The sequence below is a fragment of the Xenopus laevis genome, chromosome 6L, assembly GCF_017654675.1.
Source record: "Xenopus laevis strain J_2021 chromosome 6L, Xenopus_laevis_v10.1, whole genome shotgun sequence".
Classification (NCBI taxonomy): Eukaryota; Metazoa; Chordata; class Amphibia; order Anura; family Pipidae; genus Xenopus; species Xenopus laevis.
Window position 1 is genome coordinate 63,562,009 of NC_054381.1, and position 27,516 is coordinate 63,589,524.

Sequence of the window (27,516 nt, forward strand, 5' to 3'; positions counted from 1 at the left end):
TACAGAAAGATTGCTTTGATGGTACCAGGTTTGCTGAAATTTAGGGAGATTATAAATAAAATTAATATACGTACAACATGTAATGAGTATATATGAATTGTTGATGCTAGTAGTACTGCACTGTGTATATAATTTATAGCAGTGTATTTAAAGAGAGGATACATACACGATATGGCAAAACGTAACCATAGACTGGTATGTCAAAAATCTCATTCCAAAACCATGGGTATTACTATTAGGGATGCACCGAATCCACTTTTTTGGATTCGGTCGAACCCCCGAATCCTTGGCGAAAGATTTGGCCGAATACCGAACCAAATCCTAATTTGCATATGCAAATTAGGATGGGAAGGGGAAAACATTTTTTCCTTCCTTGTTTTGTGACAGAAAGTCACGCGATTTACCTCCCTGCCCCTAATTTGCATATGCAAATTAGGATTCAGATTCAGTTCGGCCTGGCAGAAGTATTTGGCCAAATCCGAATTCTTGCTGAAAAAGGCCGAATCCCGAATTCGGTGCATCCCTAATTAATATGAAGTTGGTCTTCCCTCTACTGCTGTAATAGTTTATAGTCTTCTGGGTTGGATTTGCTGCCATTTAGACATACAAGCATTTGTGAGGTTTAGCACTGATTGCACTGTGCATGTGTAGTGTCCTCTTTGCTAAATAACGCACTGGCCCAGGATCGATATTGTGTTGACTAATCTGCACCCCCAAGTGTCAAAGAAAACTATACCCCCCAAACAATGTAGGTCTCTATAAAAAGATATTGCATAAAACAGCTCATATGTAAAACCCTGATTCATGTAAATAAACCATTTTCATAATAATATACTTTTTTTAGTAGTATGTGCCATTGGGTAATCATAAATAGAAAATTGCCATTTTAAAAAATAAGGACCGCCCCCTGGGATCATACGATTCACTGTGCGCACAAACATACCAACAAACCATACTTGTTAGGTCACCTGAGCCAATTAGCAGACAGAGTTGTGTCTTTTGCTTCGACACTTCTTCATGTTAGAGTTGTAGTATTTATGGTCAGGTGGTCTCTGAGGCAGCACACAGACCATCACGAAATGATGGTTCAAGGCAAGCGATGTAAAAGGGCAATATTTACTTAAGTATATATACCAGTTTGGTATATATTCTTTAATATGCCACTTAATATGATGTAAACTATCTGTTGCTTAAGTGTTCATTTTGGGGGTATAGTTTTCCTTTAAGGTGGCCATAGACGCAACAGAAATCTTCTAACCATTCTGATCCTTCCGGACTGCAGATTGTCGATTGTCCCAACATTTTCCGTACAATGGCGATTGGTCGTTTAGTCAATCAGACAAGTAAGAAGATTTCTGTTGGCTTGTATTGCTTATCTGACAATATCAGTTGTTAACTGTCACTAGCATTTGCCAGACATAACATTTGTACGATTGCTGCCTGTCAATTAATGGCCAATCAATTAATGGCTAATTGTCTGATTTGTTATTTTTACTACTTTTTTAATCTGAATGGTTAGTTGTAGGTCAGGAGATTGTATTGTCTGTCGGACATAATGAAATCTGTACATCTATGGCCAGCTTTGGGAAACTCCCTGCAGTGTATTTTAGTTTCTTTGACCTCAGACATATAAGTTTGAATGTTTGCAATGTTGTGGATGAACTATTTAAGCCATGAGGTGATGTTAGATCCTTAATTCAGGAATAATTCTAAATAGAAGGATTGGCTCAGTTGAGCTCACTGCAAAGCAAAGCAAAGGATACCCTGGGACAAACTACCAGCCTCATGTTTAAGAAATAAATGCTTAAAAAGCAGAGTAGTATTTTTCTTCCACAACAACAGCTGTGCTTGTAGTTGGTTTAGTAATCCATTGTCTTATTTAGAGGAAGATGACTGAATATCATGTGTTGTTATGTCTTGCTCTTTTGAATGTAAACATTATGAGAACTTCAATTGGAGAGACAGATGTGCAGGTAAAAGGCAATGAAAATGAACTAGTATTTGTTAAAAAAAATAGTTATTTTTAAAATGATCTGCTTTTGAGAGCTTAGTTAAAAAGCCATCAGGCCCGAACTGGCAATCTGTGGGTTCTGGCAAATGCCAGAGAGGCTACTGCAAGGTGTCATTGAAAGTGTCTATTTAGTGGGGTTGTTTGGGCCTCTATGTACTTGGAATGCCAGGGCCTATTTTGACTCCCAGTCGAGACCTGCAAGCCATTCTATTGTTGTCTTATTGTTGGCAAATTTTGTCACCAAAATGCAAACTCTCACATTTTAGCACTGAAATCCGCCATGTATGCCTGTACATCTTCCATCGAGTCCATTTTATGCAAACAAATTCTATTTTACAAAAAATGATTTCCTTTTTCTCTGTATTAATATAGCAATACTGTTTGATCCACACCGAGCTGCATGAATCCATATTTGTGGCAAAACAATCCTATTGGTTTTATTTCATCTATAAATTATTTTAAGTCACGTAGGTCAAAATTATGGAAAAAAATCCCTTATTCGGAAAACTCCAAGTCCAAATCTTTCTTCATAATAGATTTTATACCTGTAATAACATATTTTACAATTCCATTATTCCGATTTTTTGGAACTGTTTTATAAAGGCATTTTCTTGATCAGCACTATAAAATAAGTTGCCATTGGTTTGAAGAGACAGTAGTAAAAAAAACTTGTCAGACTTGTAACTGACATCAGCCCAACTGAACACCTGTGGCACAAGTTGGAACACTGACTGTGAATCAATGTTAGGTCTCACTAATGTTCTAATCCCACCAATAATGTTCCAACATCTAGAGGAAAGCCTGCCTAAATTATCTTAATATTAATGCTCTTATTTCTGGAATGAGATGTTGGCTAAATAGGTTCCAAAAAATGAAGATTGCACACGCTAAAGAAGAATTCATTTAATTTTATTCCATCAAAAAATTACAGAATCAAAACATTGGCCCTGATTTTGTAATTTTTTGATGGAATAAACGGATTGAATTCTTCTTTAGAATGTGCAATCTTCATTTTTTGAAACGTTCAGTATTCTTTGGTGACTCTGCTGGGGAGTCCCATTAGGATTGCACCTCACATTTATTTTTTTGGGAGTGCGCCTTTTAACCCCCCTTTTTTGTTAGATAAATAGGTGTCTGACTGGCAAGCATTTGAATACTGTTGGTCATATAGTGCATGTAACCAATTTACAAGCATGTAGTTGGAGGAAAGGTGGTAAACATGGCTATGGTGAGAAAATGATGTCTGAATCTTATGTTTTTATAAATGAAATCATTTTATTAACTCCTGTAATATTTGAGTAGGACGGGCAACGTCTAAGTGTCCATATGGACACCATTTCTTGGCCAAACAAATTGGTGTTAACACTGCACACATTGAGGTGCCTTTTGGGGTAGCAATGTTATGGGGGGAACCCAAAACCCAGGGTGGGGTTCTAGGAACCCACTAACTGAAGACTGCAAAGAGTAGGTAAACTAAATTGTTACATGCAAATGTTTGGCACCGACTTGCTGCCTCTGAAACACAGAAGTAAGGCCAGAAAAACCTACATCACAAGGCTCTGGGCTAGTCCCAAAAGAGCCAGAATAAGACATCATTTGTTAGGAAGGGTTAGGCAGGATAAAGAAATTTCAAAAGGCTTGGCAAAAACTGATTCCGATAATAAAACAAAACAAAGTTGGAATAGCTTTTAAATAAAAGGTATTTTAGAAGGTGATAGACTGCCTACAAATATAAATAAAGTTCTAAAAATATAAAACAAACAGATCTGCTTTCACTCTCTTACCATTTTTATCCTAAAAACTTGCTAATTCAAATCATGTTTTCATATATAATATATATGGTATTTATAAAGTATTACCAAGAGGTACAGTGCCCTACAATCAAAACTAGAGAAAAACATTGTCGATTTAGTGCCACCAAGTGGCTGCACACTAGTAAATGTTAACCATTACAGGAAGAACAGGTAATGTGTACTAAAATGCACACATCTGTTATCATGAAACAAATAGTATTGTTTAAACTAAAATGACTAGCAGCAGAGAGACTTGTATAGAGAAAATAAACAGCAAAGAATAGACATAGATCTCCTACTCCACTATTCCTGCTATTCCGTGAAGGAAAGTAATGGCTGGATGTTCAGCCTAAATATGAAGTTTGATCACCGAGGAGAACCAGAATCTTATTTCTGCCAGTCTTTCATTGTGGTTTCATTGTGAACACAATTTTGTTTTTTTAATTTCTGCTGTAATTAATATTGATACACTGATTACTTTGGCTTAGTCAGTAGCACTTCCATTATACTTGAATATATTTTTAGTTAGCCTTAGGAGTGCTCCCACAACCCCCCTTTTGTGTTTGAAATGTAGCCTGAAACTGTGGCTGAGCTTCATGTGGTGTGCAGCACCCTCCATACCTACCCCGTTTAACTAATGGTGGCCCTATGTTTTTAACTGCAACACTGTTGCACCTATTTACACTTACTACACCTATTACTACACCTGATTAAGTTTGTCCTTTTTTACTTATTTTAACTCACACCTATATTTTTACCTATACTTACACCCATACCCACACACACCCACACACTTTCCAAGTGTGCACCTATACATATAATTTTAATTTACCTCCACTATTTTTATATTATTTTTTTTATTTAAAAAAAATTGGCATTGGTTTGGGCAATCACTCTCTCTTAAAAGCTGCAAGCTAGTGGCGGGGGAGGATCTAGCCTTCAGACTGAAACCAAGGTTCAGCAGACATTTACTTCAATTAATGCTACTATGCAGAGAGGCACAGGACCTTTTATACTATGACCAGAGGTAAACAAGTTAGGGACCACCGTGTGGGGTTTAACTTGACGTGGTATGGTGGCTTATCAACTTTATGATCATAACTTTGTACCTAAAATCCCGTCTTTGTGAACACATGCAGTTGCATTAATACTGAATTACTTAGACAGGGGCCCAGGGAATGTGCACTGATTAATTTGGCCTAGTCAGTAGAACTTCCATTATATTTCATATATTTTTACTTAGCCTTAGGAGTGCTCCCACAACCCCCCTTTTGTGTTTGATACACTTAGGGGTCTATTTATTAACATTTGAATTTGTAAAAAATTCAAATAAATATTTCATTTTTCCAAACTCAAATGTTAGAGATCTATAAAGTGCAAAAAAAACACAACTATAAAAATCTGCCATCTAAAAGCTGCAGAGTTCATGTAAAGGCCAATGGGAGCTGCATTCGATTTCATTATTCTTAAATTTGAGATTTCAAGTTGAGATTTGGCAGACACTGCAAATCACGGGTAGAAAAGTTATTTCACTAAGTTTTTTGCTGCTTTTTTAACCTTTTTCATGATTGAGTAACTTTTTATAATAACTAAGCTAACACGAGTTTGCCAAGTTTTCAAGGTTTTTTGCTGCACACAAATTACATTTTTGATGGGCCTCCCTTTGTTGATCTGTTATTGAAGTCTGACATTTTTATTCTACATTTTAATATTTAGCTTTTACTAAAATAACTGATATAGTCCCAAACTAGACCTTTTCTCAAGACCCAGGTGGCATGCTGCCCAGCCACATCTGTAATTTCTCATTCCTACAGACACTCGGAGCACTGGAGTCAGGACCTGCCTGAGATTATTTGAATCTCCCATGCCCAGTCCTAAGTGCTCTCGGTGTCTGTAGGAACTAGTAAGCCTAATAAGCTTGTACTTTGAGGGTGGTGGGGCATTATAGGGAGGACCCAAGCTCATAATCTGTATTCTTGCACTTGTGTTCTGGTGGCAGGGTTTAGGTACTTGAAGGATTCAGTAGGCTGCACGTCAAGGGGCACAAGATTTGGGAATCTGGCACTGTTCCCTGTGCTGGAACACTTCTGAAATGCAGGTCAACCTGAAACCCATGGTAACCTGCAGTATGGAAGAATTCAGTCTGACCTATTGTCCTAGGAGCAGGCCTGCCTCACAGTTCCAGCCGTATCCCAAATTATGGGATCGACTAAAGTGCATGTGATCGACTAAAGTGCATGCTGCAATAAAATTTCTGAAAAATCACCTCAAAACTTGCATCCTACAGCATCTTATGTCCCACGTATTTCTGAGCAGTGGAGTCGGAGTTGTAAGCATTTTTGGGTAGCGGCAGTCGGAGTTGCCATGCATGTACCGACTCAGACTCCCTAATAACTTTAAATACAAGCACTGAAAACAATCAAATAAGTTTTAAAGGAGACATTTTGTGTAAAAAAAAATAAGAATGTACCAGTGCATTATATTCATTTAGATACAGAAGAAGTAGTGTTTCAATCTGATTTATTGAATATTTCTGCAAAATCCCTAAAAATCCCTCTCTTCTCTTCCACTTCCTGCTCCCTGAATTCCTAGGCTGTGCAGGGGAGCCGGCGCTCTCAGCTTACTGCACTGTAGGACAGGAACCAATCAGCAGCTAGCAGGATCTGATAGGGAACTGAAGCCTGTCTGTGCTTGTGTGAATGCAGGGCTGTGATTGGCTGTCCCCCTCCTACTGTGCTTCTGGCAGGGACCGTTAGGGCTCAACCACCCCTCATTTGAAACACAGACAGGGACCAGAGAACATCTATACGGAGCTCCAATAAAGGGGTAATTTTTAAAGATAATAATTTTTAGCGCCATGTAAAAGCAGCACCATATATTACTCATAATTGCCTACAAAATTTGTTTGTTTTTTTTCATTTATCCTATGTCTCCTTTAAGAGCGTCTATGAAGAAGGGTATAGCAGAAGTAATTCTGTTACTAAGAACAATACTTTAGTTGATTTTGGACTGTATTTAACAGCTATATGCCAAGTTCTATTACTATACGACTTGTTTTAGGTTGTTCTTGTTTAAAACTTTGACCTTGGTTTGTAATAACCAAAGGATGCTGTATATATTTTTGAGCTTTGGCAGTGATAAAATGCTTTGTATTTTGTGTACTTAACATGGAAAATGCATTAGTATATTAAAAGAACAATTTCTCCTTTTTTCCAGCTTCAAGCGTTGCCCCCATTGCTACAGAGCAATTTGTTTATATAAACTATAGTAGTATTTCTGAAGCAAAAACATTCGTTTTACCAGTGCAGAACAACGGTACATACATGGTTACAGTCCCCAGGCAACCAGTTTAATTGCCTGCTACTGTGAATGGTAGCAGGTATGAGCATCTATGAGTAGGGGTACCACAGAAATGGGATGAAGACTTAAGCAATCATGACTGTGCAGTCAATTATTTGTAAAAATAGTTTTGAATAGTATGCTGATTTTTTTTCCTTTCAATCTAACATTATGGACAATTCTGTATAGAGGAGTGATGTAAAATCTCATTTAAATTCAATTTATTTCCAGAATTGGATGAACACTTTTGCAAAGCACTGTATTTTGATAGTCGTTAGTGCACATTTATACTAAAATGATTGACGCTTTTGGACCAGATACTGGCTATTTGATACATTTGTGTGCTTTGCCTTTATGGATACCACATGGCTGTATTGTGTTGTGTAAATTCTGTAAATGCTCTGTCATACACTATTACAAATGTAACCTACATTTTTAATAATTTTAGACTTTTGCTAACCTTATTTCTCAACAGTGGTTCAGAACACCATGAACATGTGCAGTGCAGGTGGCATGGAAATGACAAGACAAAAGTGGAAAGCTGGTCTGGAGAAAAGTAAAGGCATGTATCATAACTGAACATCTGTGCTGGTACAGTAATTTCTGGATATAAAATGCAGCATTTGAAGCCATAATCTTTTTTAGGCTTTAGTTATCCTTTATAAATTGAGAAATATACAGACACATGCTTAATATATTGCAACTAAAAAACTGGCTCTATTTTTATATCAAATTTTTTGATCTATAGATGACAAACTCAATAGCATTAAGACATTTAACCCAAATCTAGTTCTGACTGCCAACACTGAAGAATTTATGTTTTCTGGACAGCTAATATTTGTTGTTCTGTGGCTACAATTAATTATGTTTTAAAAGAACATATAGGATCTCCCAAAATATATTTATTAATATTATAATAAAGATGATGGATGAAACGCAAACTTCATACAGATTAAAAATAAAGAAAATCTGGCTACTGGTGACAAAAAGGGCAAGGAGGCTGCAGAATCGAACATAACTTTGAAACTCAATGTTATTGTGTGTTTGAAATTTAAAGGAAATTGTGAATCTCACAGAATATAATAAGAATATCCAAAACTTACTCTGTCTTCTGAGTACATGGAAAAACATTTACAGATATTTTATGTCCTAAGACATTGGTCCAAAAGCATGTTGGATTTCAAAATGCAACATGCTTTTGCACTAAAGAAGAACTAAATCCCATATTAAACCTTTGTTATATTGATTGTATCTGCCTTTCTATTTGAAGTTCGAACAGGTATTTTCAAAAGTATGCATGGTGGACATTAGCATGGGCAGAACCACCTAAAACAAGGGAGAAAGCTGACCTAACGTAGGATGGTAACAAACAGGCAACAGATATGCAAGGGCTCAACTTCAGACCTATTTATTCATGTAAAAGTGATACCGTATCTCAGGGCATGTAGAGCAGACCTGTAGACCTTGGTATGATTAATTTTAATAAGCTGGGAAAAATCTATGTGGGTAAATGAACACATATACGGGTATTTGCAGGGACATGCTGTTGAAATCAGCTAATCTCACATTTATTTTATGACAAAATAATTCTAAAAGGAACAGCAGCACGTCACCTGCCGCAACCAAATGTTTTGTTCCAGTTCTCGTATAATTCCAAGTCTTTTTGTGAAACACTAGGCCGCACTACCAGAAAAGCACTTTGGAAATCAATATAAGCAATAGGGCGGACTTGTTCGGCTGTTATGGTTGAAATATCCATTAGCTGTATACTGCGTATAGGACCAAGTGCAGCTTCCCGGCAAAGCTGAGTCATATCTGCACCTGAGAAACCATCAGCCTGCAAAACGATGGCCTCTACCTCTTGTTCTGTGAGACTACAATGCTCTTTTGACATTAGACTGACAACAATTTGCTTCCTTGCAGACGCTTCAGGAAGAGGAATATAGAGTCTTTTAACAAGTCTTCTACGAGCTGCCTCATCAATTTCTTGGGGGCGGTTAGTAGCACCAACAACCAGTATGCGATCTTCTGAAGATGTCGTAGCACCATCAAGTTGAACTAAAAACTCTGTTTTAATCCTCCTTGACGATTCATGCTCCCCTTCACCACGCTGGGATAACAGAGAATCTATTTCATCAATGAATATCACAGCTGGCTGGTGACACCTTGCCACTGTAAAGAGGGCTCGAACCATTTTTTCACCTTCTCCAACCCATTTGGAAGTCAATGATGATGCACTTATGCTGAAAAATGTGGCACCCGACTGACAAGCAATACACTTGCCTATCAGAGTTTTTCCTGTTCCTGGTGGACCAAAAAGAAGAATTCCTTTTGGGGGTCCTCGCAAGCCAGTAAAAATATCTGGCCTAAGCATTGGCCACACCACTATTTCTTTGATGGTTGTTTTAGCAAACTCAAGCCCGGCAATATCATCCCAGTTCAGAGGAGGCCCATGATCCATTATCTCACTCATTATCAGTTCAATCATCTTTGGTTCTATGTTTTTTAAATGTTCATCAGAAGTTGAATTCATCTCACTGTTGCCCTGGCCATATACTTTCCTGTTGCTATCCTCAACATCCTCCTGCCTAGGAAGTGGAGGAATAAATTTTCCATGAAGACCACGAGAACGTGCAGCTCCCAGTGACTTTTTGCCACCACCATACAAAGGACCAGGATTACGCTGAGGCTGATTACTGTGTTTCTTCTGCTGATCAACCCACAACTGCTCTTTTGCGGTTTTAAAGTCACTGTCACCTGTAGCTTCTTTGCTAGCAAGCTGCCTTTGAACTAAAGGCTTAGGTTGAATATCAGTGCTCTCATCACCTAAGGTATAACATGCTTTCCTTTTCCCTGAATATACAGAGGTAGTAGATGAAAACACATTTGGGCCAGACTGAGTAGAGAACGTCGTGGGAGCTTTGACTTCATTGCGTTGCATCAAGGAAGTAGTAATAGGAATACTGTTGTTAATCAAAGTGTTTGAAGAAGTATTTGCTTTAGTAAATGCTGAAACCTTGGAGTTTTGCAGAAAGTTTGAGCTCCCCTCTGGTATTTGACAATCTGAAGAAGCAGCATGAGGAACTGCATGTGATGGGTTTCTAAGGACATTATTAGCAAGAACAGTGGAATATCCAGATGTACCGATTTCATTCCCAACTCTAACTGAGGCATCTGTTGAATTCAACAGAGACAACTGGGCTCTTCTGCCTGCCTCAGCCATCTCTTGCACACTCTTTAATTTTAAAACATTATTAGTTGTCAAGGAAGACTGCCACTTGTCACTTTCATTTCTCTGACATTTTGCCATAGTCAAAATGCTGTCTGCATAGTTATTCAGGCCAATTTCCAACTTGTCAGAGTCAAGAATTGCTGAGTACTTCTCAGCATACTTCTTGAACAGGTGGACTGCCGATGCCTCGGAGATCTCAGAATTAGCCCATGCATACTGAATCTGGGCAAGATGTGCACGATACACTTCTGCCTTCTGTTGAGGTAAGCAGGTGCCAGAGCTCAGCACAAAAACATCTCTTTGCCATTCATTCTGGTGAACTGAACTAGTTTCAGGTATCTGCATTGTGTTCTCTAAAAAAAAATTAAAAAAAATTGAGAATACAGAATTCAGAACTTCCAAAAATACTTGTACTGGTTGTCAATTGCAAAATGGAGATGCGTATGCTAATGAATATCGAAAGAAATACATGTGGAATGAGTCTTATTCTTTACTTTAGAACTTGACTTTTGAAAGCAACGTTAGAAGGTCTTAATTAGAAGAATTGATTTTTATTTTGCTGTGTGTTATTCATGATTATTCTTTTCCATTTTAATATGTATTTGGGGGACTAAAGAATTTATATATTAACAGCAAACAAGAGACAAACAGGTTAGCAAAATAGTCAGGTTAAGGAACGCCAAGTAACAATTACTTACAAAAGCAGCCGTATTGGTGAAAAAATATCAACATGACCTATAGGTAACTTGTAATAGTTTGAAGAGTAGTCAGTATCACTTTAAAAAATCTTAAGAAAAATCCAAATAAAAAATAATGATTGAACAAGTATTTAATCCCTCAGTCACTGATAGAAACATCCCCAAAATTAAATCAATACTTAATTGTTTTTTTAAAACACATTTGTTTTACTCTTTTCTTATATTTTCATTCTGGAAAGAGCTCAAAAATTTATTTTGTGCATCTTTTAAGGACCAGTTTAACATTTTGTGTGCACAGCACTTAATAATTAAACTGACTCATTTATTGAGTATATTTTTACAAATTTCAGCTGCATATCAGCACAAGTACAGATATAAACAGTATGTGTGTATACAAAGAATGTATTATTTAAAGGAGAACAAAACATGCCTTTTGTGTCAGTTGCACTGAATCCTTAATCAGCACTGAATCATAAATAGTATATTGTATATATCTGTATATTATTGTAAAGTTGGTCCCTAAGCTCAGGTACATGACAGGTATGGAACAAAGACAAAAACACATGTTAAAGGGGTGGTTCACCTTTAAGTTAACTTTTAGTATGTTATAGAATGGCAAATAATTCTAAGCAACTTTTCAATTGGTCTTCATTATTTATTTTTTATAGTTTTGTTATTATTTGTCTTTTTCTTCTAACCTTTGACAGGTTTCAAATAGGGTTCACTGACCCCATCTTATAAACAAATGCTCTGTAAGGCTATACATTTATTCATAATCCAGTCTCCTATTCAAATAAATGCATGGTTGCTAGGGGAATTTGGCCCCCAGCAACCAGACTGCTGCAATGACAAACTGGAGAACTGCTAAATAACCCCAAATAATAGAACATAAAAACCAATTGCAAATTGTCTCAGAATATCACTTTCTGCATCATACTAAAAGTTAATTTAAAGGTGAACAACGCCTTTTAAAGCTGCAAGAACAATTAGCCTGTTGCCTAAAAGATGCTTATTAGATAGCAGTTTGTGGCACTGTGGATAACATGCAAATATATAATGTACATGTTATGTTAGTGACTATTCTCTATTATTAGTGTTAGTGACTATCACTATTATTTTTCACCGGATTCAATGATTAAATAAATGACTGCTTGTCGAAATACTTTACTTTTCTCTGAAACAGCACAGCTGACTAAGCAAATGTCTCATACACAGACAAGGACTGTTATATCCTTCTAGAGTTTTTAGTTTAAAAAGAAATCTATTAAATATGAACATGTAAATATCAGTCCATGTCAACACTCATATAACAATATATTTTTAGCATGTAATTATAGGTATTTTTAGGCAGAGATGGCTGAAAGATTGATGGCACTGAACTACAACTCCCAGAATGCTATAGCAGCCTGTTTGCAAGTGTAGGATTAGATGACAAGTCATGTAGCTGTTTTACACATGTATGTTATATACACAATGTGAAGGGTTAGCTGGGAGCTGAAGGGAAATCATGCCTGACTCTGAGACAAAACTAGTTTACTACACATAGTTGTTACTTTCATCAGTGCATTTTTACAGAAATATAGTGTATACTGTGCTACTTAATACTTACAGCTGGAGATTGTTGATAGCACACATAAATGTCACTGGCAGACTGGCACAGGCGCGGTAGCTACTCTACAATTGGCTCATGGAGTCAAACAGGAAGAAGCAGATGTAGTAACTGCTCGTGTGTCCCATAATCCTAGTCGCACAATCTTCCCCTCTTTTGCCCTGCTCTCCCCTCCCTTCTGAACAATTGAGAAGACCCAGCCCATTAAACCAATCACATTGTAGAACAGGACTGATTGACAATATTGTTGTCCAATCAGCGCCCAAAAAGAAAAGCAGGCCCACCCACTGATTTACCGAGCTCAGGACGCTGAAACGATCAGAGCAAAAGGATTTTTACTAGTGCAGGCCCCAGCCCCCCTCCCAGAGTTTCACATGGCAAATATGTTTTGTTTTTACGATAGTTGACCTACTTGTGGATATTTGTTTTTTGCAGATTCGGGGAAAATCACTGTTCCCTGCCTCAATCAGTTATGATTGCTCTGTGTTGGGGGGGGGGTGTGTGTGTGTGTGTGTGTTCACAGAAAAAACTTTATTGCACTTGCACATACATACCCACACCTAGGGTTGCTACCTTTTCTGGAAAAAAAATACCAGCCTTCCTATATTTTTGCCATTTTTTCCTATTAATAACATTGGCATAAAGCATCATTTTTACCTGCCAGGCCTGTAAAACACTGGCCAGGTGGCAACCCTACCCACACCATATAGGTAACATTGTCTGGGGTCTTCTATCTATTATTGCATTGAGTGGGGGTCACACAGGTCTGTGTTGCTGCTATTACTATTTTTGCACAGAGTTGGGGGAACAACGGTTCTGCATAGGGTTGCCACCTGTTCAGGTCTGAACTTTCTGTTCGATTTTCAACCTTATGAAACCCAAACAACCTTATGAAAAACATTTAAATACTAAGATACTACAGATACAAAAAAAACCCAAATCAATCAAAAATAAGTTTTTTTTCTATATTAGCATTGCTGTATTTTAGAGCTTTCTGGATAACTGATTTCTATATAAAAGACCTCATACATGTAATTAAAGGATTGGGCTTAATCATCAAGCAGAATATAGATATAGATAGGGGCGCCACCTATGTGGTTTTGAACTGTGCTTCAACACTATGGGGCCGATTCATGAAGCTCGAGTGAAGGATTCGAATTAAAAAAACTTCGAATTTCAAAGTGTTTTTTGGGCTACTTCGACCATCGAATGGGCTACTTCGACCTTCGACTACGACTACGAATCGAACGATTCGAACTAAAAATCGTTCGACTATTCGACCATTCGATAGTCGAAGTACTGCCTCTTTAAAAAAAACTTTGACTCCCTACTTCGGCAGCTAAAAGCTACCGAAGTCAATGTTAGCCTATGGGGAAGGTCCCCATAGGCTTGGCTAAGTTTTTTTGATCGAAGGATATTCCTTCGATCGTTGGATTAAAATCCTTCGAATCGTTCGATTCGAAGGATTTAATCGTTCGATCGAAGGAATAATCCTTCGATCGTTCTATCGTAGGATTTGCACTAAAGTCGAAGGATTTTAGTTCCTAGTCGAATATCGAGGGTTAATTAACCCTCGATATTCGACCCTTCATACATCTGCCCCTAAAACATTGCAAAACAGTTGCATCTAAGTAATGCAATAACCTTTCATAAGTCATAAGTCCACCAACATCATTGTGACCCACCTCTGATGTCATCATGCCTGTTCCTACATCACCCACCCCCAATGTTATCTGCCCCACTCCCGTGTTCGGGTTTAGCCATCAGCAAAGGTGGCAACCCTAGTTCTGCGGTCTGCTATTCCTATCAGAACATGCAGCGGGGGCCACAGGGTCTGCTATTACTTTTATATTACAGAGTGGGGGGGCACATGGCTGGGTTCTGTTATTACTATTAGTGCATAGAGTGGGGGGGGCACAGGTCTGGGTTCTGTTATTATTATTAGTGCATAGATTGGGGGGGCACAAGGCTGGGGTCTGCTATCACTATTAGTACATAGGGTAGGGGGTAAGGTTGCCACCTATATATTTATCTTTTTTCCCTATTAATAACATTGGAATCGGCCATCGTTTTTACCGGCCAGGTGGCAACCCTAGTAGGGGGCCACAGATTGGGGTCTGCTATTCCGTATATTAGGGTTAGGGTCAGTACATGCAGTGGGGCACAAAGGGTCTTCTATTACTTCCCCAGTCCCAAATTGCTATTTAAAATTCCCACAGCACAGTCAATTTCTAGTTCCATGGCTGCTGGCGCACAGGTAATCCAGACATCGCAAGTATCGAGAGACTTGTATATAAGCGTGGTGACCTTCATGCAGATGTGTGTGGCGAACTGAAATGCATAATGTAACTTTAAGGGTCAGAGTCACACAGGGCCACCATCAGGGGGGACAGTTGTCTCGGGCCCACACATTTTTGTGTCTTAGGGCCCCTCTGCTGTCAGCGTGCTGCAAAATTCAGAAAATAAGACTGGAGCTCCGTGTACACATGATTTTTCTCCTATTCAGATTGAAAATCACCTCCAGATAGGGTTGCCACCTGGCCGGTATTTTACCGGACTGGCCGGTAAAAAACGATGGTTAATCACAATGTTATTAATAGGGAAAAAAGATAAATGTATAGGAAGGCCGGTATTTTTTCCTGGAAAAGGTGGCAACCCTACCTACAGAACAAACTGATTCTTGATTGAGGAAATGCAAACTCCTGAAAAAAAGGTTTATCCTTCCTCTCATCTTGTGAATTTGGGTTTGAGAATTCTCTTACGTTCTTGGAGGATCCTTGTCCTAAGTATCTACCTCAAGTTCTTGATTCTCTCCAGAGAGAATTTTGTCCACCCTTGCAGAGCCGGATTAAGACCAGATGGGGCTCTAGGCAGGTTAATGATTTTGGGGCCCATCTTCTTTACAAGTGCTGTGCAGCTTGGGGGACAGCATTCACCTCAGTTCCTTTAAGATTAAGGCTCTCAGATTTTCAGAGTGAAACCTGGGGCTAGGGAGAAAAGGCGCTGCTAATTTTTTTTTACCTTTTACCTCATCCACTTTTGGAGATGCTTCTTTATAAATCATTTCATAATTCCTTATATAATACCACCACAATAGCAGGATGACACAGTGGCACCCTAGAACTCATATCAGGATGTTTCTGCCATATCATCACACACTCAATTTTCTAAATAACTTACTTGTGGCCTCAATTTTTTTCACTTTTGTATCCTTTTCTACCCCATCCACCTTTCTATCATGTGCCCACCTTTCTTTTTCCTTGTATTTATGTTACCTCCACTTCTACAGAGGTTTTTAGTTTTTTGCCTGCACCCTTTACCTCATATTCTCTCTCCTTCTGCCCTTCTCCTCTCAAATTTGGTGCATGCGTGTGCACGCTTCTGCGGGGGGCAGGCCGTGCAAAGTTGCCGGACGCTAGGATCCTCAGGCGGCGAACATAGGAATCCAGGCCTGTGAGTGTGTGTTTTTTTTGGTTGCAGATTGACATTAGTTCCATCTTTCAATCTAGGCATTGGGTGGGGGTGTGTTGGGGGGTTCTGTGCTGGAACTGTTTAGGGTTATGTATGCTATGATTGCTTCCTCTTGATGAACTAGCAGTTTGGAAGGTTCTATATAGACATAAAAGGTTGAACTTGATGGATGTGTTTCTTTTTCAACCGATGTTACTATGTGTGCTGTGACTGTGGGGAGCTACTGTGTCATGTGTGCTATGATCATTTGGTTGTAATATTGATATTTATATAAAGTTTACTTTATATTTACATAAAGTACAAGATACGTTCATTAATGGACTGCAAGATTTCTTTATTAAAAACTGAAATAGAAAAGTGGCACGGTGGGAATTGGTAATGCGGAACTACTGGTTGGGGGGGGCCAACTGTTTAATCCTTCCACTTCGATATTTGAAGTCGAAGGATTTCAATTCAGCAGTCGAATATCGAGGGTTAATTAACCCTCGATATTTGACCTTAAGTAAATTTGCCCCTAAGACTGTTAGAAAAGCAGGGAAAAGTTCCTTTTTTTTTGTAAAGGCTGGATTGCCTCACAGAGCAATATTCGAATAGAAAGCAGCAGTCTAATCTTTTAGGGTGAGTTGGTCCAAGTGTAATTTTGCAGGCTGTAAATTACCCTTATGTTTATCACCCAATGCATTTCTATAAGTTCTGTTCATGACATTAATCAGCAGGCGCGTTTCAGGCATCAACACCGCCTGAGGCGGCGTTCGCAATGCCGCCCCCAGGCTTACCATAAGATCTCCGACGGGATATCCGGTGAGGGGCGCATTGCTAGCGCAGAGTGCGAAATATCGCTCTCAGCGCTAGAAAAGCCGAATTTCCGGTTTAATAACCGGAAATTCGGCTCTTAAAGTTACCAGGAGCGGCTTTTTGCCGCCCCTGGTAACTTCTGGGGCGCTGCCGCCTGAGGCAAGGTACTCACCTTGCCTCATGGCAGAAACGCCCCTGTTAATCAGTAATCGGCCCACTACTTGTGAAAAGCTAGACAGCACTGGAACATAGGCTGAGTTGTAGCCCTTCAACGGCATATGCATACTTTTTCTAATACTGGCATGGGATCCGTTATTCGAAAACCCATTATCAAGAAAGCTCCGAATTACAGAAAGACCATCTCCCATAGACTCCATTTTATGAAAAATTTTAAAAATGATTTCTTTTTTCTCTGTTATAATAAAATAGTACCCAAACTATGATTTTCTAGTAGATTTAAGGTATGAAGTTCCAACTTACTGAAAACGTACTCCACTATCTAGAAAACCCCAGGTCCCAAGCATTTTGGATAACAGGTCTCATACCTGTAGCTATTGCCTGACAAGTTATGTTACAAGCGTTTGGAAGGTGATTGCAACACAAGTCTATAGTAGGCTGTTTCAGTTTCAAAATGCATGCCAAACAATTGTTAGCCCAGAAGGTGATATAAATTTCCTTAGAGTACTTGTATGTTTATTTTTAAAATATAAAATAATTATATATTTTCTGTAGTTTTCAGTTTTAGACTAGCAGATCAATTTGAAAGTCAAAGTACCCTTAACCCTAGATGACTAAGTGAACAAAACTGACTGCAAGTTGGAGCTAACTGACAACCAGAACTAGATTGAAGTGATATAGATGACTAAGTGCCGCTTCTCTCCAGTGAGGCCCTAGTCCTAGTCCAGATTTTCATAGATTTCTCTGCTTGTCAGTTTCCCTACCTTGCAACCATGCCAGCCTTGGTGATCGCTGCCCTCCCTGCGCTCTCTTTTATCTTTATCCTCACTGGCCACCAATATAAGTAAAAATATCACTTATTCAAAAATGATTAAAAATAAATTATTTATAACAAGTATAAAAGTCAATCTTTTGTGGGCTAATTTTACTGGCAGTTGACTAACAGTAATGTGGTGGTGTTCTTTTTTTTTTTTACAACTCCCTGTAACTCCAATTCCACAACTATAGCTACAGCCTGAGCTATGTGCAGGAAGAAGGGATGGGTTTCCCTGCTACAGCAGACTTCAGCCTGTCAGTCATGATGTGACCATTCTCCCATCCCTTATTACAGCTAAGACTCAGACCTGGAAGGTTATCTCTACAACTCTGTTATAATGATAGTTTTAGGAAGTAAAATGCATTCAAAATATTTTAATGGAGTAATGTTCTCTCACAGATCCTTTCTTTTCCCACAACCTTTATATGGGCGTGAGGATGTTTAAAATTATTGTTATTTTCTGTAGCAGCCAGTTGTGTTCTACCCCCCATTCCATTCATAAAAACGTTGAACTGCATTTTTATAATAAACATCAGGCTCTACTGTATGGCGAAATTGTGAACTTTTTCACCTGCCACAAAGTTTCATTGTTTGATGTCATAAACTGGTTTTATCTCCCGATCTCTTTTATTTTACTTTACTCCATGTGTTCATGGAGTTCTCCCACTGAACCTTTGTCTTTTTCCACAACTTTCATAGGAGCGTGAGGATGTTCAATATTATGATTATGTTCTATAGCAGCCAGTTGTGTTCTGGCCATTAGTCCATCCATTAAAAAGTTGAACCTTTTTTTAACATTAGAATGATAAACTTCAAGCTCTCCTGTATGGCAAAATAGTAACACGTGTTTGAGATATGCAATATTGCAGTATGGGTTGGTTTTCCACAATCTCACACAGTTTGGTATGTATGATTTACCACTTTTTAAACAAACGCCATTTCTCTGCATCCTCACCTAAATCCTGATGTTTGCATTCGTGGTACATTTTTGTATTTCAACTACATGATAAAGACGTGAACACCAATTTTCTTTTAGCAATTCAACCTTTCCCTCAAAGATCTACATGGTGTAAACCAGTCAGTTAACTCTTTAAATAGTTTTGTTTTCTTGGCAACGGATATTTTTTTTGATTTTGCTAAATGCCAAAGATCAGATTGGTGTATAATGCATGGATATTTCTTTCCAACTAGTGGCTTGCTGCTTGGGTGCCTGCAGTATCTGTACACATAAGTTGAACACTGAGACCTTTTTGTAGAAGCTCACCAAGTGCTTTTTAGAAGTGATATTCTTTTCTAATGCAACTAAAGAAAACTAAGGAGAAACTTGAAAATCTATGGTGGGAAAAAAGATATGTCCGTTGATTTTAAAAATTTGTTTACCAACTTGTTTAAGACCTAGTATTTTGTTCATGTAGCTAACTTCAGTATAATTGAAACAAATCAGTAAAATTGCAGACATTAATGTTTTCTCATGACATTCATCCTTATTAACTGGCTCTTCCATAAATGGAAACAATGTCCTTAAAGAGCACTGCATTTACACTTAGATGAGCTGATGTGGGTTTTTGTTATGGTGGCTATATGATTCAACGTATGTGTATGATTCAATGTACATTGAATGTTTGGTGGCTAAATAAAAGGGGATACTCCCCGACTGCATTAACCAGTGAGGAACCGTTTTCTATACACATACGTTGCTAAGGGACCCGGCTGGGTAAACGGAAGAAACGCACCACCAGTTGCAGGATTTGTGAACTACAGGTGGGCGGTAGGAGAAATGACATGGCTATATGATTCCAGGCACCCCTTGCAATGTGAAGCCATCAAAAGAGTCAAGATATCATTCATATACAAGTTTTTTATTTTCAGTGACAATATCAGAAATATCAGAAACAAAAACATCAGAGTTAATGTCGGACTCAGGAAATGATTCTTCCGTCTATGATAGTTGCATTCTCTGCCTAGGATGATATCTCTGCCTAGGAGTCATCTTCAGTTGTTTTTTTTTATTTAAAGATTTTTTAAGATTTTCCAAAGAATCACTGAGATTCATGTATGAAAACTTTTTTGAAATATATTTTTAAAGTATCATGTCTCCTCTCAGTATGTCGGTATATTAATTGGTTTGAAATGCTCCTAATCAATTCAAAGCATACAAGCAAATGAATCTGCTGCTGTCTCCTTTACTAGATCAAACTGTTTAGCTTTGGACTTTTGACACACAGCTGCCTGAGACAGACTTTTGTAAAGTACTTTGGATTTGCACATAGTCCAACGTTTCTCTTGCTCGCAAAATAACTGAGGGTTGTACCAAATTCTATCATTAATGGATTTCTAAAAAAAACTAGGTATAAGTTGGAACATAAGACGATTACAACCTGCACAGTATGAATTTTGATCTTTGTGATGGAGTTGCTGGCTGGTGACATAGATCTTGCACTTTAGGAATTAAAACATTCAATAAGATTTAATAAAATATATTGCCAATGTTGATCTCATTGGAACTTTTTGAAAACAATCCAATGGGTCGTGTACAGATATCTTTGTCGTTGCTAGTCTCAAAATCCATAGTTTTCTGTTTTTATCGTCCCATTCTTGTCGAAATTACAGCAGAACTTTCCTTAGCTAAGGATGTTGATGTTTCTCTAAATACTGTTGTAGTTGCATTAATCTTAAGTACTCGTTTGGAACCTTGATATGTGTAACCATGAGGTAGGATCATATTGCAATCTATATGACCCACGGCCTGAAACAATCATAATTCACCAAATGAATGGAAAGCTGTACTCTCTTTACTTCATTTATAAAGGAGGACAGTCTGCAGTACTCTAAACTAAAGAAAACTAAGGAGAAACTTGAAAATCTATGGTGGGAAAAAAAGATATGTCCGTTGATTCTACAAATTTGTTTACCAACTTGTTTAAGACCTAGTATTTTATTCATGTAGCTAACTTCAGTATAATTGAAGCAAATCAGTAAAATTGCAGACATTAATGTTTTCTCTTGGCATTCATCCTTATTAAGGCTGGCTCTTCCACAAATGGAAACAATGTCATTTAAAGAGCACTGCATCTACACTTAGATGAGCTGATGTGGGGGTTTTATGGTGGCTATACGATTCAAGGCACCCCTTTGCAGTTCTCCCCACTGCCTCGCTCCACTCAGTCCCCACATGTTGAAGCACAAAGTCTTATCGTTTATTATAAAAACTATTTTATAGTGGGAGAGGTTGGGTGGGTCTTTCAAGTAATATTCAGGCAAGCGGCTGTGTTTGTGGAAACTGAATTGGCTGATGAGAAAATTCATATTTTTAATTTTTGGTCCCTACAGGTCACTGTGCTTTATCTATGCATATTAGGCATCAAACTGTTCAGTAGACCCCAGGTGAGCATTTTTGGGCTCATTTATCTTTGTGTGAAATAGTTTGACAATTTTTTTTAGCAAAGGTCGACAGTTGAGTAGGTCGGAGTGAAAAGATATATTAACCCATTTTGAATTCATCAGAATCTGTAATGTCCAAAAATGTATGGTTTTCAGTGTACAGTATTTTCTTTTCTTTTTTCTTTTTTGCAGCTATTATCAGACATAAAACAGACAGTTTGTTTTTGAATGACAGTAGAACCCATTTTATATTTTTCTGAAGACCAGAAAAAAAAAAATGTGAAATCTGGAAAAATTTTAAATCAGGGAAATGTATTATGCAAAAATATAAAGGTAAGACCATAAAAAAAAAATGTAAATATGTGAAATAAGGGAAATCGTAAAATCAGGGGATGTAAAATTGAGGTTTTCGCTGTAGTTGAAATGTAAATCATGAAATTAGTATGTACACGGTATATTTTGGGTTATGTACATGCCATATGCAGCTTTGGGATCTGTTATCTGAAAACCCGTTATCCAGAAAGCTCTGAATTATGCAAAGGCCATCTCCCGTAGACTCCATTTTAATCAAATAATTCAAATGATTTCCTTTTAAAACAGTACCTTTTAATTGATCGGAACTCAGATTAAATGAATCCTTAATCCAAAACAGCCCTATTCGGTTTAATTAATATTCAAATGATTTTCTAGTAGACTTAAGGCTTATAGATCCAAATTACATATCCAGAAAACCCCAGGTCCCCAGGTCCCAAGCATTCTGGATTACAGGTCCCATAACTGTAATTGTCATGAAGGACAATTGTGACTCTAAATTCGTTTTTAACGTTTTAACTTTCAGCAACACCCCCTCAAAGAAGAAGAACATAACTGACTCAAGCTATAGCAGGTTTGGCTTTATTTGATATTATGTCACATCAATCACATTATCTTTTGTCTAAGAAAATATTGTTCAAACAAGTGTTGAAAGCATCTCTGAATTTATTTTCTGCTGCTTGGTCCATAGAGTTGTCTTTTGTTGCTTAGGGAATATAGAAAATAAAATAGTTAGCAATGTCAGTACACGCATGCACCCAGTTAACAGTGTAACTACATGTTTTGAAGTTTTGGACTGGCATTTAGTCTCATACACATTTCCTTCTTGTGCATTTAATTTAACAAGCAAAATGGTTTGAGGAAAACATTCAGAAAATATATGTACAAACCAAAACTTAAAGGGATTCTGCCATGATTTTATGGTTTACTTTTTAGGTGTAAATTACACTGTTTATATTGCAAATAATTCACTCTGTTTCCCTGATGTTGATTTTGAGATGAAACGCTTAGGGCTACTGATCTGGACTGTGAGATTTGATAAGGTGACTGTACTACAGAAATTTGTAAATGTATTTTTTTTTAATTAATTAAACTTTCATAACTCATTTTACATTATGGAAGTGCACCCTCTCTCCTTTTGATTGTTTACAGAATAGCCTGACCAGCTATACTGAGGAGGGAGCAGCCCGGTACTGCCAACGCTATTTGAGACTTAGGGGTAGATTTATCAAGGGTCGAATTTCGAAGTGTAAAAAACTTCGAAATTCAACCATCGAATGGCATTACTTCGATATTCAAAGTCGCAGGTTTTTTTTTATCGAATTTGACCATATTCGGTCGAAGTAAAATCGTTCCATCGTACGATGAAATCCTTCGGTTCAAACGATTTAACTTCGACTTCTAAAAACTTAGCCAAATGTTGGCTATAGGTTCTAGGAGGTCCCCATAGGCTAACATAGCAATTTGTCAGGTTTAAGATGGCGAAGTGTCGAAGTCGAACTTAAAGAGACAGTCCCACTGCAACATTGAGTAAGAGAAACAGTAGCTTATCTTAAAGCAGTTCTGCTGTGCAGTGTTGGCCCATTCTGAAAGTACAGGATCAGTCACAATGACCACAGACTGGCTGCCTACACACCAATATTACAACTAAAAAAATACACTTGTTGGTTCAGGAATAACATTTTATATGGTAGTGTAAATTATTTTAAAAACTACACCATACAAATCAAATCCATTTAAGTGTAAGTATAAAAAAAAGATAAAAGCCTTACTTCTTAATTCTGAGTTTTTTGCTGTTTCTCGTTGTTTAAGAGTTCCGTAGTGAGTTCTTTGATATGCTTCCATGCAAACTGTACATGGCTGGACTCCACAGTTCTAGCACAGACAGCAAACCGTAAAACAAATGTGTCCCCCAAACAACATGGCACTATGTGAATTTTTTTGGAATGATTAATTTTTTGGAGAAGAGCTTTGTTCAGTTCATTAGAGCCCTATAAAAAAAGAACAAAAGACTATTAGAATTTCTTGCAAGCTCACTTATAAACTGCAAATTAATTGTGGATAATAAGACAATTTTCACTGTGAAACAACTCATTGATGGTAATTGTCGCCTGCGACCAATTCGCACACATCGCACCACTTCACCAGGCGCAAATGCGCTACAAATGTGCTAATTCACTAAAATGCAAAGTTTCGTCCTGGGCGCCGAACGCTGGTGACTTTTCACTAGCGTTACTTTGGCTATGCGAGCATTTGATAGCGTTCATTTATGCCTTGCGAAAATTCGCTAGTGATCTTGCACTTAGGTCAATTTGTATACGGCGGGTAATTTAAATTTGTATGGACGTCTTTATTATAAATGTTGGTGCAAATGCTTGAAGTTACCACTTTTTCTAATACATGTCCAAGGAACCTTAATAATGACAAGAGAGTTAATTTAATGCCCTACACATGAGCCCAATGTGTGGAGAAAACCAGTTACCCAAAAAAAGTTTGTCAGCCAAAAAAAGTCAGGACTTTTGCAGGCAATTCTGCTTCAAAAAAAGGAAAAGTTGCCAGCGTTTTTTGAAATTTGATGCATTTTCGGCTAATTGGCACCTGCGCCTGTGGCGTAAAAAGTCGCTCTTTAGTAAATCTGCCTCTAGTGTCTTAGCAAAGCCACTTATCACTATTGGTAGCTGTGACAAGTAGCTGCTACTAGTAGCTATGTGTGTCTTCACCCTAATGATTAACCCAGTTTGGACATAGTGGAAAATAATTGTGTCATTTTCAGTGATACCTGCAACTGTTTAGGACAGTTTCAATTCATACACAAGAACTAAAACAGAGCTCTATACTGTAAATGAGTTAATTCTTTTATACTTAGTTTGCTGAATTTTTTACACATAAACGGGGGAATGTAATAAAAATCGCTAACGGAAAAACTATTCGCAATGCGAAAAGTTATGCTTTTGCGCGAACAAATTTTGCTTTGTGCGAATTTAATATAGCTTTTGCGAGCCCGGAAACTGTTTAGCGACCACTTCCGACAGTGAAAGACCGTTTGCGAATTTTATAGTTTGCACCAATGCGCAGTCAATGTAATAAAACTTCTTACTGAAAAAGTCGTTATGTTTGCTCCAAAAGATTACGACACCTTCAAGCACTTCTTATGAGTGCGCAATTAAAATTCGCAATGCGCAATTAAAATTCGCAATGCAATAACAGTTTAAGGAACAATATTACATTGCGAGATGTGGATTTTTAGTCCTATTGGTGCGAATTGTTTTGCTCTTTGCGACTTTTATTACATTCCCCTGCAAGGGGGTTATGTAATAAAAGGCACTAAGTTTGCCCACAGACAGCAACTCATAGCAGAAAGATATTGTTACTCAATTGTTTAAATGCAAACATCGTATTGACTGCCATGGGTTACTGCTCCTGGGCAAATTAGTACCTTATATTAAATAAGGGGGAACATAGTTTACACAGCTTTATAAATACACCCCGTAGACTATGGCATGCTTTAGCTAGATCTAATGTACTCTCAAATGTAAAATAGAAAAGTAGATATTGCAGATAGTAAAGCTCTACAGAGTATGACATGAGAATGACATGTATGATATAAGAACATTGAACATTTCTTACCTTTAATCTAAAACAGACTAGACCTAGAATGACAGGGGCACAGATTTCAAATAGCTCATCCTTCTTTACACATTCCAGAAACTCATGAGCGAGTCCTACATGCTAAAATGGGAAAAACAGTGTTTATTTAGAATGCAAACTTTAAAGAGTACTTAATTCAGGACAAATGGAACATTCAGTGGACTGCACCACTGCACTCTTTCAGTTGACTTTTAGTATGTTATATAATAGACAATTCAAAGCAACTTTTCAATAGGCTTTTTATTTTTTAAAGGTTTTCCAGTCTTCAAATCAGTGCATGGTTGCTAGGGAAATATAGACCCTATTAACCAGATTGCTTAATAAAAAGCTAAATAACTCCACAAATAGTAAAAAAATGAAAACCAATGACAAGTTGTCAAAGAATGTCACTCTTTACAACATACTAAAGGTTAACTCAAAGGTGCACTAACAACACCTTTAATGCCACAATTTCATACATTAATTTGTTTAGCCTGTACAATCTCTTATGGTTTAATTTTAACTTTTAAAAGTATTTTGTTCAGATAGCTGATAGTATCAGTAATAAAAATATCTTTACTGGAAAAGACTAAACAGATACTTTTCTGTGAATCCACTAGGGGGACCCAGAGTTACACACCAACTCAACTTCCATTTGTAAAAGAACATTTAGAGGGGATGTAACTAAAGTCATAAACAGAAAAAAAAATGTCAGAAATAAGAGAGAAAAATAAGCTTTATAATACAGTATGATAGTTTTTATTATACAGCTAGTACAAGAAGCAAAGAACATTAGTGCAAGTTCTAAAATTCATTTTTTTCTTCTTGTCGATAAGGTGCTAATGGTTCTTAAAGTTTATATTAAGTATGCACATAGGAAAACACTTTGCACATTGCAAAAACAGTTTACACATATTTGATAGTAAGTGGCGTTTATTGTATTTCCCTATACATTTCTGTTGCTTGACACAAAATACAATGTAAACACATCAAAAAAGATAAAGTTAAGAGATACTGCTGTCAGAATCCGACACAATTTTACAGACCAACAAACCACAAGGGCAACTTTCTGTCAAAATTGCCCGTTTATATTCCTTTCCAACTGGAAACTATAATGTCAAAAATAGCATTTGTACTTCCTTTTACCCAATGATTGCATCGACCCAGGGCCGGAACTAGGGGTAGGCGACCGCCTAGGGCGCAATCATGTGGGGGGCGCACTTTTAAGGGGATCTTTTTTTTTTAAACACTGGTTTCCGTGGCCTTCAATAGTTTTCAATTGTATAAACTGCTTGTTTCAACCCCCACCTCCCTCTTTGCAGCTTCTAGCACAGGTAAACAGATGATTAGGGGCAATATGATGGATTTTTGGCTGCTGCTAGCACAGGTACATATTTGGGGGCAATATGATGGATTTTTGGCTGCTGCTAGCACAGGTACATATTTGGGGGCAAGATGATGGATTTTTGGCTGCTGCTGGCACAGGTACAAAGGGGGGCACTATGATAGGTGCTGGCACAGGTACAGGGGGGAACATGATGGCTGCTGGCACAGTGACAGGGTACAAGATGAATGGTAAGGTGGGAAATGGTAATGCAGGACCACCGGGTGGGGGGCACTAATTCAAGCTCTTGCCTTTTGTTTAATTTGAGTTTGTCAGACTTTTTCAAAATTTGGCAAATTCATTGAAAATGATGGGGAGAGTATGATTTTGTTGTTTTGAAGTAGTTTTTTTTTACAAGTGTTCTCGTTTGGTGGTTTTGATTAAAAATGTGCACATTCAAGTGTAGCAAATTTTTGAGTTTTATCGATGAAAAAACCTTGGAAATATTTTAGAACCTATTCAAAGTACACAAGACTTTTAATTAAGATTGATATTAAAAATGTCTGTTATTTAAAACATCTTTGTTGCATCTAAGTAGCAAGTTTACCTTGCGAATATGTGCTTGAAGCCCTTTAACACCGTATATTCTGAAAACAAACCAGAGTTTCAGAGAGCGAAACCTTCTTCCCAATGGGATCTGCCAATGCTGACAATAAAATAAAGATAAATTAATAAAGAGAAGTATGTACAAACCATATCATACAGCTTCAAATAGGAGTCATGTAGGCTTATAAACACTTCCTTAGTGCTAAAGTTAGAGTTTTTTTTATTAGAATACTTGTTTAAACAGAGAAACTAAAAAGTACATGTAAATTTGCCATTTTAAACAAAAAGTGTCTCTGTGTGCAAGTCTTATGTGTAATTTTGAGA

General features: G+C 37.6%; 2 protein-coding genes across 6 annotated transcripts in view; both read right to left on the bottom strand.

The window, feature by feature from the left end:
- Window positions 1–8,535: 8,535 nt before the first annotated feature.
- On the bottom strand, window positions 8,536–12,808 carry fignl1.L (fidgetin-like 1 L homeolog). The gene is given in 2 exon segments (NM_001093294.1): window positions 8,536–10,728; window positions 12,683–12,808. A coding segment is annotated over 1 exon segment (1,968 nt). The 5' UTR covers window positions 10,721–10,728; window positions 12,683–12,808; the 3' UTR covers window positions 8,536–8,752.
- A 9,393-nt stretch (window positions 12,809–22,201) lies between these two features.
- ddc.L (dopa decarboxylase L homeolog) overlaps window positions 22,202–27,516 on the bottom strand; it is a 48,810-nt gene continuing 43,495 nt past the window's right edge. For all 5 annotated transcript variants that reach the window (XM_018266142.2, XM_018266141.2, XM_041565195.1 and 2 more), the window contains 4 exon segments: window positions 27,194–27,292; window positions 25,263–25,364; window positions 23,408–23,626; window positions 22,202–22,341 (listed from right to left, as the gene is read on the bottom strand). In XM_018266142.2, coding sequence (XP_018121631.1) covers window positions 23,411–23,626; window positions 25,263–25,364; window positions 27,194–27,292 — 417 coding nt within the window. In that variant the 3' untranslated portion in view covers window positions 22,202–22,341; window positions 23,408–23,410.